General features: G+C 43.2%; 1 protein-coding gene across 1 annotated transcript in view; it reads right to left on the bottom strand.

Annotated features, from left to right (window-relative positions):
• Positions 1–4,603: 4,603 nt before the first annotated feature.
• T265_15387 (hypothetical protein) overlaps positions 4,604–15,828 on the bottom strand; it is a gene marked incomplete at both ends in the record, with an annotated part of 40,604 nt that continues 29,379 nt past the window's right edge. The window contains 4 exons of the mRNA XM_009177869.1: positions 4,604–5,022; positions 6,723–6,777; positions 9,417–9,595; positions 15,009–15,249. Of these exons, the coding sequence (XP_009176133.1) occupies positions 4,769–5,022; positions 6,723–6,777; positions 9,417–9,595; positions 15,009–15,249 (729 nt within the window). The remainder of the gene's footprint in view (positions 5,023–6,722; positions 6,778–9,416; positions 9,596–15,008; positions 15,250–15,828) is intronic.

Raw genomic sequence — 15,828 nt, 5'->3', positions numbered from 1 at the left:
TGGGACAAATATTCCTTGTCAAGACCGATCAAAAGCCTCTCGATCGGCTCACAACCACCGGAGATCCTCATGCACCCAGGTTATAAGAGCACAACTTCGAGCTCCGGCACGTACCAGGATGGGAGGGCCACCTGGCCGACTGACTGCAGATACCGAAGACTGATCGGATTCTGGAAGGTTAGTGCAAATACAGCGGCGGGATCACGTAACTTGGAGGGTTGCAGCCACTTTTTGGAAGACAGGAATGTTGAGAATGAAAAGAAAGAAATCTAGAGATGTTTCAGAATCAGTTCAATAGGGTGGGCCTGAGCAAAGCTGACTTAATACCCTGGAACTCCACCGTTGTACTAACCGTATCACCTCGCGTCTTCGGAAGCTGATACCAGGATGGGAGGGCCACCTGGCCGACTGACTGCAGATACCGAAGACTGATCGGATTCTGGAAGGTTAGTGCAAATACAGCGGCGGGATCACGTAACTTGGAGGGTTGCAGCCACTTTTTGGAAGACAGGAATGTTGAGAATGAAAAGAAAGAAATCTAGAGATGTTTCAGAATCAGTTCAATAGGGTGGGCCTGAGCAAAGCTGACTTAATACCCTGGAACTCCACCGTTGTACTAACCGTATCACCTCGCGTCTTGAGACGGAAGCTGATCGTTGAATGTCATAAGATTGCACACAGAGGATGCACCACGTTATACGACCGACTTCCGCAAAAGGCCTACAGGCCAGGGATGAGAAGTAAGATGATGGATAATGTAAAGACCTATAAGCTGTACCCACTGATGAAAAGAAATACGATAAGAGCAACTTATCCCATGAAATATACCCCTGTATCAGAGGTTGGCGAGTCATGAGCTGTTGACGCCATGGGCCCCACTCTGGAAACAATGAGTGAAAATAATTATATCTTATTGATGACAGAACACCTGTGTAGGAACGGCAGTAGTACCTAGTCATCGGGTGACACCTCTCAAGCATTAATGTAGGAACGGCAGTAGTACCTAGTCATCGGGTGACACCTCTCAATGGAGCATTAATGCACCACGTCGCAGACAACCACGGGGTACCAAGAATGACCCTAACGGCTCACAATGCGAGCGAAGAGTTTTGAAACTGCTTGAGCACTGGGTATCAAGTGGCTAAGGACAGCACCCTACCACCCGCAAAAAGACGGCCGAACCGAACACGATAATCAAACGATCAGAGAGTGACTGACGGTCAGGGGAGGTGACTGAAAAGTTAACTTGCCGATGGTGTTGACAGCACATCAAGTGTCGTTTTATCAAACCACAGGGAAGTTGATATACGGTCGACAACCACGCCTGCGGATTGATCAGGAGATTGCTTTGTCGCCCATAACATACTCGTCATTGGAGGAGCTGGAATAGATATGGAAGAAGAACTCAAAGAAACTTGGCCACTGTTTAGGGAAGGATAAGACAGAAAACGCTAGGTAGGAAGGCATCACCATTACCCAGAGGCGAGAAGGTCGAGTGGAAGGATCGTTAGATTTCGGGGAGGCGTGGATTGGGGTCGCTGAAGTTGATGAGTCGGTGGAAGGGTCCGTTTATCGTTACTAACCGTCAAGAGCAAAGTTAAACAATTCACGACCGTCGAGGATCAAAAAGTAAACTTTGCCTAGCTTCCCAAATGGCATCACAAACGCGAAAACATGTCGACGGGACCCGCTGTTGGGCCGGCCCAACGAAGTCAAATAGTACGTCGGTGACACACACGCAGGCGAAGTATATCACGGAAATTATCTATATGCTTTGCAGTGTTCATTTACTGTAATGTAATAGCCGTTGAATGTCCATACAAGTTCAAGAGGAGGCCTGAGAATTTTTAGTTTCTAATGAACATATGCATATGAGAAGTTTGAATTCTTCTCTGATAACATGTGACCGATTAGTTCGTGCTTCTTCATGTGTAGCTTCTCAGAAGAAAAGGGTCCCTTCTTTCGTTGACAACAGCGTACAAATTGGTAGTTTCGTTGACCTTTAAAATCCTTTCATTAAAACGAACAGATAGGATAGTCTGGCTAGAAGAACTCTCTAGGAAATTCCCTACTTCGAATGACCTGTAGTTTTGGCGACTTAAACTTCGGTTTTCGGCGTCGCTGCACCCATGTCCGATAAAACCATTGTGCGAAGTGTAATGGCCGTTCGACTCTAGATCACAAACAGATTTTGAAGCAATAATCAGTCGACAGCGGCTTATCCAGTTCCATAGCTCTCTGGCTTTGCCTGTCCTTGTTCTGCCGCCAACGTAACTTGGAAAAATTACTTTTTCTACATGCTGCACGTTACTGCCTAAATCTTGTGCCTGATTAGTGCTGCGGATTTCAACATTACTCGAGTGAGTGAGTTTGTAAGCATTCTCAGCATGTTTACTGAGAGCTGCTGGGCTAAAAGTGACCCCACTGAGAACGATATTCTGAGCCTGTTTTGGGCGGATTCCGGGATGAGCCTTTGGGTCACTAGGTGAAAAGCTTCACACTAGTTGAGAAGAAGCTACCTCTTGGGTAACATCAAGCACCAAAGGAATGATAATGTAGGTTCTATGACCATGACTCTTCGACAGACTGCGGGCATCTGAGTGACTGTTTCAAACTCTCATCAACCTATTTTGCCCTGTTTGAATCATAGGCAATGCTGCTAGTCGGTTGTGCTCTCTTCACTTTGGGTTTCTGCAATAGAAAGAGTACACTCACGAAAGAAAAATTCGTTGAAGTAACTGACCAAAGTTTTAGTTCTGTTTGAGAAACCCAAGCGAAACTTCACGGAAGTGTCAACTTCACTGACTGCATCCACCGCCGCTATATTTTCAGTTTGTTCTGCCCACAAATTAAGCGGCCACGTGCAATTCTTGTTCGGCTTCATGTGTTTCCATTGCCTCACCCCCGAAGGAAAATTTCACCTGGGCGAAACTTCACGGAAGTGTCAACTTCACTGACTGCATCCACCGCCGCTATATTTTCAGTTTGTTCTGCCCACAAATTAAGCGGCCACGTGCAATTCTTGTTCGGCTTCATGTGTTTCCATTGCCTCACCCCCGAAGGAAAATTTTCACCTGGCTCCCCTCCATCGATGATTCCAGTGAGTCTCCAAGTTTTAACCTAAACTCCAATCCTGTGATGCAGGCTGCCATTGCGAATTTTCGAACTTCATAATTTCAACTCAAGCGTTTGTAGCTAAACAGCTTAACGCAACGCAGTCTTAGCATTGGTTTTCGGCCTTAATACACAACGGGCTGCCCGAGTACTAAGATATTCGTACTTATCCAGTCTCATTGTTCCAGGTTGTTGTTTTATACAATTCGCATTCTCTCATCACGTGACAGCCAGGCCACTCGGACTTGCCATTCTCACCTTGCGCTGTTAACCGCCATCTTCAAATTGTTACGGTCTGATCTTGCTTTTATGTTCCGCAAAAACTTGGAAAAACCTATCAACTGGGTTTAACCGTCCGATGGGTAAACCAGGAATTTCTCATCGCGCATGCGAATACTCTCTGAGTTCACGGACACATGTTAAACGACCCAACCGCCAGCACTCCAGCTGTGGCTAAACAGTGATTCTGGACGGCTCTGGGTAGGTGCGTAGGCTCTTTCTACAGCATTCTACAAGCAGTTAGGACTAGGTGCATCACTCGTGTTAACCAACTGAACATTCACCGCGCTAGTAACAGCCTTCATTGATATGGCTGTCTGACAGAACAGGTTATCTTCTTTTATTATCTTGCATAACTGCTGCCTCATGCACAACCTGCTGTTGCTGCTCTCAAAGTGAAATTCAGACCAAAGTACAGTCGCTAATATGCATGGTTTGTGAGAATGATTACCGCAGCTAAGAACACATGAAGCCCATGATGTTCAAAGTGAAATCAGAATTCTTCACTCACCCTTTCGAAGGAGATTTGGCCACTGACCATTAGATTTGGCAGCTAGATTGCTCATTCCGACAAACCTTTTGTGCAGCTTCACTAAATGTGGTTTGCATCTACTCAAGTGTTACCTTCTACATCTCAAAGATAAGCTCCTGGTCCATTCCTACACATGGTAGTCCACTCCTTTACTTACCTGTACAGCAGGATGTGATGGGGCCTACCAAGCGGCGGTTATGCAAGATGATCAGGGAAGATAACTCGTCTTAGCTGATAGCCAGCTGTTACTAGCACAGCGATCGATTACTTGGCTGGCATAAGTCACATGGTCAATCATAACACCGCTCCAACATTCTAGGGAGCTAAAATGTACTTGGTGTCTGCGTTTTTCGGCACGTCACTTACGGCGTGTGAGGATGACTGAGAGAAAATCGTACCCGATTTCTGACCAATTCGGTGAGTCGCCATCACTGCTCATATTTTTCGAGTGTGTTGGCTAATCTGTTGCAATCCCTGTGTCTAGAAAAACACTTGGATTTGTTTGGCATAATACTAAGGTTTCATGATTTTGTCTTATTTTTCGGAAAGATGCTAATTCCATTGTAGTAGGCGTGCTCGAAATTGACCTCATGGCGCGTCAGATTTTTTGTTAGCTTACTCTCCCAATACTACGCCTGTAGAAGCCAAGCTCGATAAATCAATGAATGAATGTTGTTGAAAAAAGTCGCTCGAGGAAATCACTGAATGTTCGATAAATATAGCAAGTTTATTGGATCAAGGCTGTAATGAAATACATCAGTTAGATGAAAAAATCTTTATATGCTGCTTGTTTTCATTAAAAAAACACTGTTTTATACCATAAAATATTCATTTTTATTCACATCATCTGCAGATTCCGCTTTGAAAATTTGGACCGGGTTCATCTTCATTTAGGCTGTCTGTTTGGGCATCACAGTCTGGCGTGGACACCATCACATTTGATAGGTTTCGTACAAAATCTTTTTGCAGGTTCCGTTGGTGTTCGCTTTTGTCCACCAGTTGGCTTTGACACTTCAACATGGCATCGTGAATGGATGGATAGAATGGAACTTCGACCGTCAGTTTCTCGTTCCGCAACAATAGACTGATAAGAGTATCTAGAATGAAAATCGAGTTGAACGCGATAAAACACAAAAGTAAGGGGGAGTAAACAAGTCACTTACCTTAAAAAAAGCAAAAAACGGGCAAATTTGGATAAGGCGTTGAAATGAAGTTTTACACCATCTCTCCACCATGTCCATGAAGAATGGCCGGCATGCGCTCATCGCACAAGTCATTGTGTTAAATGTGAAAAATTCCCATTTTTAATGGTAAATATTTATTAATCCTTTCATTTTGCAGCTGGTTTTGACTCAGTGTAGTTAGTCACGTGATATACTAGAGGAAGTCGCCTTTTATTCCTAGGGAAAATTCTTGGAGGGTGTCAAAGTAGATCACTTAGTGACCGAGAGGTTGTAGGCCAAGCCTAACCCCGGCATTTTGACTGATCACGTCTAGGCTTAAGCACACTAGTGGTTTCTCAGTCTTCGTGCTTTCTTTGAGTGACATGGCAGAGAGGTACGAAAATGGTGCTAAAGCTGAACGGTTTAAACGTCTTAGATGTGCTGGAGGTACGCACAAATTGACAAGAGGCGATCCATTATCCATATTTACTTACCGTCGTATTTGGTCCATTATCCAAAAGCTTTATTTCAAGATTCAAACACGGGGATGATGATATTGTTGCCTTCCAGTGCTTATGGACTTTCACGTCTGAGTTAAGACGATTGCGAGTGGGTGGGGAATGATTTCTGGTGCGTGTCATGTCACACCAGTGTAATCAGCTGTTTGCTTTTAACGGACAGATTTCAGAAGTCCGAGGCATGAGTCTACAAGTGTGACATCGCATTTCCTTGCATATTGGCACCGCCTACTGATAAAATATGAGACCGACAACCTCACAATGTTGATTCAACTTCAGAAGCAATTGTTAACAATTAAGAACAGATGTTCTCTTTATAGACGCAGTAAAGTACGATAGTGAACCAGTTCCAGGGGTAATTTTGTAACTTGTGGTTCCAAGTGTGCTTTTCTATCGCAAGTTTTTCCGGCACGATTTTATTCTCCTTACTTCAAGGATAGTCATAACAAAACTCCAAGTGTTATTTGTCTCTGAGATGTTGCTGCTTTTGACTTTATAGTATTTCCATCTTGCCTCTATCCAGGGATCATCATACAAATTGGCATCCATCTTTACACGCTGTTACATATGTCTCCTTTAAAATGCTGCACGAATTTTTGCTTTTTCCCTACCTTGAGTATTCCTACTGCACAGTCTTCCTAAGAAATCACACAAAATATGATGTCATCGACCTTCTAAGCTGATCGAAAACGACATCAGAAACTTGTCTCAAATGTGTGAGGGTCTTGGCTGCGATGCTGACAAGTGGGCTCTTGTTTTTAGGCAACTTTGTTACCGTCCAGTGAACATTCGTATTTGAACATGGGATGGGCGCTGTTCTGCAGTGTGACGCTATTGAGATATGGAATGAATTAGGAGATGGTTTTGAGGTGTGATCAGCGTTTCGCCACCTCTGTGTAGTATTCAGGAGGAAAGTCACAACGGAGTGCAGAACGCGCGTACTGTAGACTTCAATGTAACATTCCCGAGGAGGAAGGAAACTCCTGCGGTTCCAAAGTCCTCACTGGGTTATGATCTCAAAATTTCCACTAATATTAGTGCGCCTACGGCGCACAAGCCGTTCGTTAAAACTAATTTCATCTGAATAAGCAACTTTCAAAAATGAAGTAAACTTACCTGACATACCACAAAGAGACACCGTCACACCAAGTTTCTGATAATCACTGACGAGCTGTCCATAAAAGAATTAGAAATTGTGGATGTAGCTAGACAGGAGTACGCTTACAACAAGACAGTAGACTAAAAAGCGCACAAGCTTCTCACAGTGCATATGAACGTTTTACATTTTCACCTGAGTTTACCCGAACCTTGATGCAATAATTTATCGGATGTATTAAACGAAGATCAAGCTTGTGCTTGCATCAGTAAATGAATGATGACTTTACAAGGTAATATGCACTTGGTTTGTCTGTAAAAAGAAAATGTACCAATTTTCATAAAGGACACTACTCACCAGGTTGCTGAAAACTCCTCGACAGCCCCTGACCGGTTTCGCCCTTCTTGAGACTCATCAAGTAGGCGCGATCCCCGAGAAACACACTAATTTGCAAATCAATTCGGTTTTCACGATAGACTCAACTGAATATCTCGTTTATGATGTGTACCATTGTGCCTTGTCCTTAACGAAGCAATTGAATGAGTGGGCATGTAATCGCTGCACGAACAAGTTTTCTGGTTCCCGAAGGAAGTAACGTTACTCCAAAGCATCGAAAATGAGCAGTATTCATGTACAAACGGAATATGATGGCACCCGTGAACTTCCCGAAAATTTCCCAACCCAACTGACATCACATCATACCACATTATATCTGTTCTTTATTCACTGGGACTTTTACGGCGAATTTTGGCTTAATACATTCACCAGCCACAATCTTGTTCCGGTGGCATGAATTTCAACCGGATGAACGGATGATCAAGTGCACTTTGCTATGGAAGAGAAAGAAGGAAAACGAATATTTGGGCCATTCTGATTTTGGTCCAGTCCTTCAGATAACAGGCGACGCTATCTGATACGAGCCAGTCAGCTTTTGCGATTGATTCGCTAGCTGAAGTTAGTGAATTAGAAAAGTACATGTGAAGCCATCAGCGTAGTCACGGGAGATGACACCATCCAGATAGCATGCTATTCACGAACTTCCTTGAACCACTAACTAGCTAGGCAGCTCTGGACATTTGAGATGCGAGGTGATCGTGGTACGACTACTCCACCGCGCACGCTGGGTGCACCTAAATTATCATGTCTAAACAGGCGCTGGCGTTCGCATTTGAGCAATATGATTCGTTTGCCCGACGCCCCGAACGCAAGACGAGCAGGCGAAGAGATTCACGAACGACCTATGTGATTTGTCTGCCCAGGAGGTTTCAAGCATAAATCGCGCTACTTGACTGTAAATTTCTGACAGAGGGTCAGACGACTGATACAAACAGGACAGTTATTGAATCGTTTTTCGAGGCATGGAAACGAGGCGTGGAAATGTTACCTCTTTCAGACATGGTAAGTCACCTGCGTCCAGTTGAGGCTGACAAGGAGATATCGGAAAGGTGACCTTTTATCAGATGGTCCGATTATCACTGTCAAACCTGTCACATTCAAACACCTGCTCTTAGTAACCACGCCAAGTGGTATTTTGAGCGAAAACATCAGCTGTTGAATCGCGAATGATAACCAAGATCCATGCTACTGAACAGAGCCCCCAGAGCCTTTCCGAAAACAGCATATCCACGATGTTTCGCATGTACAGAGCGACTGCCTAGCTGTTTGTAACATAGGCACATGAAATCCGATTCATCTCATGCGGTGACATCCGTATTGTTAGGGGCTCTTAATCTCTGTTTTCCTCAGCATATCTGGAGACTGTACAGTATTCGGTGTAGATGCCATACGAGCTTGTTCATGAATGTTGCCTAGAATAATTCGGAAATGTACTGCGCGAAGCTAATACAATTTCTGTTGGCAATTTAGGATGATACTATCACCCGAGATGAAAGTTGAAAGCCGGGATATGACCCAGCTGTTATTAAACGGGATTGAAGCAGCTTGCCGATGAAGCCAGGTCCGGTCGACACTATGGGACGATCCTGCCACTAGGTCCTGGGTCAGACATATGAAGCAGTACTAAGCAAGTAAAACACCAAATCCATCGTCTTATGTTTCACCGTAGCAAATTCCATTCGATCGGTTCAATCGATTTTCCTGTGACTAGTTTGAACAGACAATCAGCAGTCAAGAGGCCTGCTTAATTTTATCCCTACCTTCGTCCAGTCGACTGGGTAAGGGCTACATTGGGTGCAAAATTTACACCCTAGTGAGCACCTTATTAAAGGTATGCATATATCATCTCATGCGTATGACAATAGATGTAAGTTGGCAAATTAACTGAATAGAATAATAGTGGTCAATCTAAGTAACTGCTCTCAATTTCTCTCAGAAGGACGATTTACTGACGATCAATTAAGTGTTTCGTCGACCCAAACTCGGTATAGTGATGTATCCGAGCTTTCAGCCCCCTACTCCATGACTGATTATTCTTCGTTAGCCCACTTCGAACCCGAATTCAAGTAGGATTAAAAACCCAAAAAGTTATTTAAACTCTTCTAAATATGCACACGTTAATGTTTTCTAAAGAATCATCATAGTAGACCAAATGGAGACGATTGCGGATTGCAGTTTCAAGAACTTGAGTTCAAACATCTTCAAATGGGCTGCTAGTCTTTGTGCTGAAGACCAATGCATAAGTTATTTCACAAAGAAAGGCATGGGTTGCATGAGCCAAGAGTTGACGAAAAGGCAGAAAGCTTTCTACTACTCACTTGTTGCAATTCTTCCGCACCAACAAAATCAATGAAATTCCAGCAAGAACAGTCCAGAATGAGATGCTGCAGTGTACAGCGGTTTTGCAGAGCGCATAACTTATTCGACAGTTTCTGGTAAGAACCTTGTGAAGGCTCTGGGCTGGGGGGTTCAATAGGTATGCTGAACTTATCCTCTTCTGAAATCAGACAATAAAAAACACTGTGACTTCCCATTGCAAAGGAGCAAAAGTTGGCCATGAATGCTTACCGTGGTATACATCCAGAAAAAAATTGTTGCAGATGCAAAGAGTCTGCAGAGACGCACACAAAACAAACAGCTAGGCGGTGGCATTGAACTCTTGGTAGCACGAAGCCAACCACGACTAATTAACGTGAATGTGAGTAGATATACCTACAAACAGCATTCCGTAAATTTGTGGATCGAATCACTCTACGGTTTAGCACGTATCTCGTCTTGTTACTTTATGGTCAAGAATGGTGCATTTCATGGCGTATCGGGATACATTATTCCTTCATGAAAAAAGAAGGCTTTTGCACTCCAAAGAACGCCCCAAACATACGTCGTCGTCAACATAAGTTGTGCAATTTAAGCCCATTACTTTGAATGTACACAATATCTAGGCCAGATTACGAATAGCTTCAACAATGTTAGATAATCGGGACATTCAGCTAGAGTATTGGCTTGATTGACGGTCAAAAATCCAATCTGTCTCTTTGAACGTTCACGTTCTACCAAGCCCATACAGAGAGTCCATTGATGGTCCAAAGCGTAGTAACCTTATTTCTAAGGCAGGCATTGCAAGAATCGGTAAGGAATCCAGATGTTCTAATTGAACTAAAGCTCGTAGGGTTCTGACAGCTGAAGAAGCCTTATAGAAACCGAACAAGAATGTCAACTCATCCGTTCAGTCAGCTACGTTGCTTCGTACCTGTCAAACTTGTGAGGCCCCTGTTATGTGACAATGACGGATCTGCAGGCAGTAGCGAAACAGCCCATTTGGTCTGCCTATTTCACATCACTTGGATGGTATGCATTCGGACCCTTGGCTAATGTAACCAGGTTTATAATGTGCCAGTCATGTGTACCCCGTTGCAAACGATTGCACCCTTTGGTTCTGAACGTTCCCCACCAACTGTGCAGTTGCGAAAGTAACGATTGGAAGTAGACATAGGTTCCGGCTACCACCGCGCATAGCGAAACGACTACTAATGGGAATATACAAGTTCAGCACAGTGATGCGGTGATGAAGATGCTGATCGCGATGAGTTTCGTGAATTTCCACCGGTTCGTCCTATTAAGCTCTCTGACAAGCCCAAAGACCTCCTGGAGAGTATTGTTGAAGCACGATGTTATCTATATCACATGCGGTGAATCTACCACCGGTCTCAAAAACACGGGCTTTTAATTTCACCTTTGATATGGGTCGTCTTTTTGGAACGCCCACACTACCTCAGCAGGCGCAGCTCCTATGATCAAGTATACCGAATTCATTCTGCAGTCTTTGAAAATCAACTTGGCACAGACCCTGATTTTCGCATTCTGGTACACAATCATACTTCATCAGAGTAGACGACCATTATGGTATCGATTGATAACCTAAAGTGTGGGCATGGAATGATTCACTCTCGCCCACTCTCTGGGACAGCTGATATATTGCTGTCAGTGACGGTGATGATGCGTATGATTATGTGTTCGACGGGTTTTCCGTTTCGAACCCGCGTATCTTTGTCTGTGGGTCACAAATATGTATTGCACTCAAAAGATCAGATAGCACGGCTCTTCAAGAACAAGAACCAGAACTTTGAGGGCGATACGCTGCGCAGTATAGCGAAACTCTACTCATTGGATGGACAGCGTCAGGGAATATTTGTCGCATCACGTGGCTTGATACGGTTGGATTCTGTGTCCTCAAAAAGGTGTTGTAGCGACCCGGTCACCCACACACTTGACTGTTCAACTCAGCCGCTCACTGGATCGCGAGGCTTGTCTTTTTTCTCATACGCACAAACACGTCGCATTAAGCTGACTCATCGGACATCGATTGTCTGCACCGCCTAGTCAGCGTAGCAACCACTCATGTGCCGACGCGCCCACGTATACGCACTGGGACCTACATAAAGAGAAACCAAACCCAGTCAACACACACAGACTCGCGCGCGCGCAGGGAGCAGGACGTCAACCTCTCCACAAGTCCACGGACAACCATGAAGTACGTGTAGCAGTCGAACTGCGGAGAAAAACACGTTCCCGCCGTCCGGACTTCCACCAAGGGACTCTCGCATCCGATAAGTTCCCTTTTTGACTTGCTCCCATCCTCGCACTATATTTATTTTCATACGTGTCGCAACCGTACAAAAACTTGTATTAGTGCACATTCACCTGATTTGTATTATGACCATTACTACCTGTGCACTAATAACTGGTGAGCCCGACGTGACTTTTATTAGTGCATACACCTAATTTGTATGTGGATATCATCACCTGTGCACTAATAATTGGCGAGCCCGACGTTTGTGAACTCAGGTAAATCCTGACAATTTTTCAGTTGGACTCCCATATATTCATATTTCTATTCATGTCTGACACCTACGGCTCAGTCACCAACCCCCCTATTACCTCAGCTAAATATCAATGCCGCGTCTGTCCATCTTCCATCATTCTGGAACTACTTCATGCGTCCACTCACTCCATCAGCAATACGCTGGCAAGTTTTTTCTCATGGTCTACACTACATTTCAACACCGATGGACATTTATCTCTGAAACTTTTTATTCAACGTTTCTTGTGGCGAATATGAACAAAGACATACGTTCATGGACAAGACTTTGTCTATAATATCAACGACCAAAGACACTTCGCCATACTCCCTCACACATCGGTACATTTCCCACTTCGTACTACCGATTCGACCATGCTCACTCGATGCTGTTGGATGTCTCCCGTACCTATTTTTCTCTTTCGCTGGAAGAGGAGTAGTTGTAGCGTATGAGAAAAAAGACAAGCCTCGCGATCCAGTGAGCGGCTGAGTTGAACAGTCAAGTGTGTGGGTGACCGGGTCGCTACAGTTTCACTAGATCGCCTAACTCACATAAAGTGGTTCAATCCTGACCAGTAATGAATTACCGTTAGACGGGTCTGGATCATCACTTAGGAATTGGAATCAGTTCTCCTACCAACAGTGAACCGGAAAAAGCGTCGTCATCGTTGTTCTATTTTTACTGACTCAGTCCACAACCCTGAGTCTGAGAAAACGCGCATGAAAGTTTGCCGATGTTCAGATGATGGTACTAAACGGTATGCTAATGAATGTGGCATGAACCCAGCGAAGGACTTATCCGTTCAAGCGAGCATTCTGTGGATAAATGTTTCCGAGTAGACGGGGAAATCGCTCTGTCAAATAGCTGAATGAGGAAGGATAGAAGGGATAGTTCCAGGAAGTGTGTGTACAAGAAGTGTTCGGCCTGACTAGTTTTGTAGGAGATTTACTAACCACAAAGTTGTGTTGTATTTATAGTGAAAACAGGAAGTGACCGGATTGCAAAGAGAGTTCAAATATGGCTGAGTGATGGGTTGAGGTACTTGCTCTACTGCCGTACACGACAAGCAACAACGTTGACTCGAGCATGGGGTTTAGCGAGGGTATGATGCCCCATGCTGATAAGCGATCGTAAACTTTACTCTGTCATAGCATATTGTCCCCATCTCTGTACTTTTAACATTAAAAGGAAAACAGCGCCATGCACCTGGCTACAATCTCATGGGTTCAGGTCAGTATTTGAAATGACTTTTGAACACACATGATATAATCGACCGTATTTTTGCTCTCATTTTGCCCGAGGACTCGACAAAATGTTCACCTTTACCGGATAAGCTTATACTACACCAAAACGACAAGAAAAAATTACCTGAATCTATAGCCAGTAGTTACGGAAGGGACAATATCCAATGGCACAGCAATGGTATTAGCAAGTAAACTAGAGTGCTTCTGGCACAAAAAACGGACTGACTAACACTAGTGAATTTGAGGACAACATCCCTGAAGTTTACGAATTACTCGGTAAACGGACTAAAAGCCAGCTGGTCAAGAAGAGGCAGGAAAACCTCTAAATATGTGAGTCCATAGCATTTTAGACGGGTAAAAGTTACTATTATAAGTTAATCGTTGTTTTGTCATATTCTTTCACCGCATAATGACAAAATGTTTTGCAAAAGCGCAAACAAATGGCTGCGATGCCTGTCAGAGTTGTATTAAGATCACAAATAGGAAGCAAGGCGTTTATTTCAAATCTACGGCTTCAACAAGGCTCGGCTGAAAAGTAGGGACTGGTTTTGAAATCACCAACTAATGACGGTGTTTTTCAAAGTTGCCGGAGAAATCTAACTAATGAAAACTTTGAAGAAGCATACACTGGTCGAACACGTAGTCTGCTGTGATAGAAATGACAAAATTCATAATTTTTTGAGTAGAGCGGTTCTTGAATAGTTCCTTCATCCCAGGCATCTTCAGTCGGTAACTTTTGAACTTCAAGATACAGTATTCATGTCTAGTGGTTTATCATGTCCAGAATTGAATGCATCTTGTAAACATGGCTTTTTGTGCGTCCGTAAATGTCCATTATTCTGCCATATTGCTTGAGTTACTAGAATGATGTTTTTTTTCAAAATTCTGATTCATAAGTGGAACCGAATGTTTTTGGCAGGCTTTTATTACAGTCAAAGCATGTGCCAAAATCTTGTGGATAGCTCCGTTTGGGGCTGATAAGAAGTGCCTGTCACAAAACCTACCTGTTTCGATCCGCTCTACTCCTATGAGACTAGTAATCAGAGCGATCCTGGTGTTACACTTATAGAATTAAGAGTCGAATTATTGGTAACTCAGGACTCCATCATGTTTCTGGATTATCTCGAAAATTGTTGAGTTTCCTGGGAGACGCTATCCTATCATTCACCAATAATTTTGTGAAAGTATGTGGGAATGTGTTGTTTGCTTAGTTATATTGCAGTAATGAGAACCCATAAGTGGAGATAAGATATGTCTGCAGTCAGCTACCAGACGTTTTCTTTTTTTCAAAGTCTGATCAAAGAGGTCATTTTGGGAATCAATCGGTGGATTGTGAACATACTAGGAGTTTCGGTGTGTTTATCAAGAATTCATTGACTACAAACATGCGTTTTGTTGATGTGAAATAGCCTAAAATGTTTGGAACTATTTAGTTATTGAAGATGCAGTGATCGTGAAGGTCACGAAGGCTCCACATGTCAAAGCGAAATCACTACCGACAAAGGTACGCTAATGCGCAATGTTTTAGGGGGTAATGAAGTTCATACTGTCTATCTCCATAATATTCTTTGTGAAGAGAGGGATAGATAAGTTACAATTACTGCCTTATCACTCAGAAGACACCTCATGATGATTTGTTGCCTAAAGTGTGTCCACGAGTTTCCGGAGCCACGATATATTGAATCATTTTTCAGCGCGTAGTATAGTGTAAAATTTGATGACACGCATGAACTGTTTATCGTAATTCAAAACCTGTTAGTTTTTTTCAAACAAACGAGATGCACCCAAAAATTTAACGTGTTCTTACCTAATTTTCTCGGTTCAGTGGATGCGATACGGTCTATCACTGCTGGAGATAATTTCGTTTGTTCAGCTCCGTCATGTTTAGCCAACCTATCGAGTTTTGCGCGAACTTTCTGCAGCTTGGCGAATATTTTTGCAGGATCCATTCCAGACTTCTGAAAAACCGACTGGCGAAAATTCTCTGCTGAGGCGTAATAAATACTGCCTTCGTAACGTACAACCTTGATGGTGTCCGATTCTTTTGCCTGTTATTTCGGTTGTATGCGAAAACATTATTGGTTATCTGGTTATATGCATTCATTGTCAATAAATAAAACCGATGATCACTCAAAAATACCATAAAACTGGTTAGATTAAAACACTTGATCCGGGAGTTCAGAATGAAAGTAGTTAGTTATTTCCAGTTTCACATCAAACAAAAGACTGACAGCAATCTGTTTTCAAATTGTAACTTTCTCAGTTCGGTTAATTGATGACACAAAGGGGACTTTTGATTATAGGGGAACACTTGTTTCTGTGGGTGCACTGCTGGAACTCTGAAACAGATGGGGTGTAAAACGCCACTATCAGTTAGAAGAGTATGAACCCAAATTTTGTTTTTTTTGTTTTTTTTTTCAAACAAGAAAAATACTTCGTTTACGCCTAAGCATTGTCACTTTGACCAAGTGAAAAGTAGAAATTCTGGCAGAAAAAACCTTGCGTACCTGTGCAGACAACTTGATGTATGGCATGAATGATTATGATATGGTTTTTTAGACGAGTAAGCTAGATAACTGTCGTTGACCAATTTGGCATTGTTGAGGCATCTCTCGTTTAATATGGTG

Source organism: Opisthorchis viverrini, assembly GCF_000715545.1.
Source record: "Opisthorchis viverrini unplaced genomic scaffold opera_v5_464, whole genome shotgun sequence".
Lineage (NCBI taxonomy): Eukaryota > Metazoa > Platyhelminthes > Trematoda > Opisthorchiida > Opisthorchiidae > Opisthorchis > Opisthorchis viverrini.
Note: the sequence above shows the minus strand (reverse complement) of the source record. Positions and strands in the feature narration are given on the sequence as shown.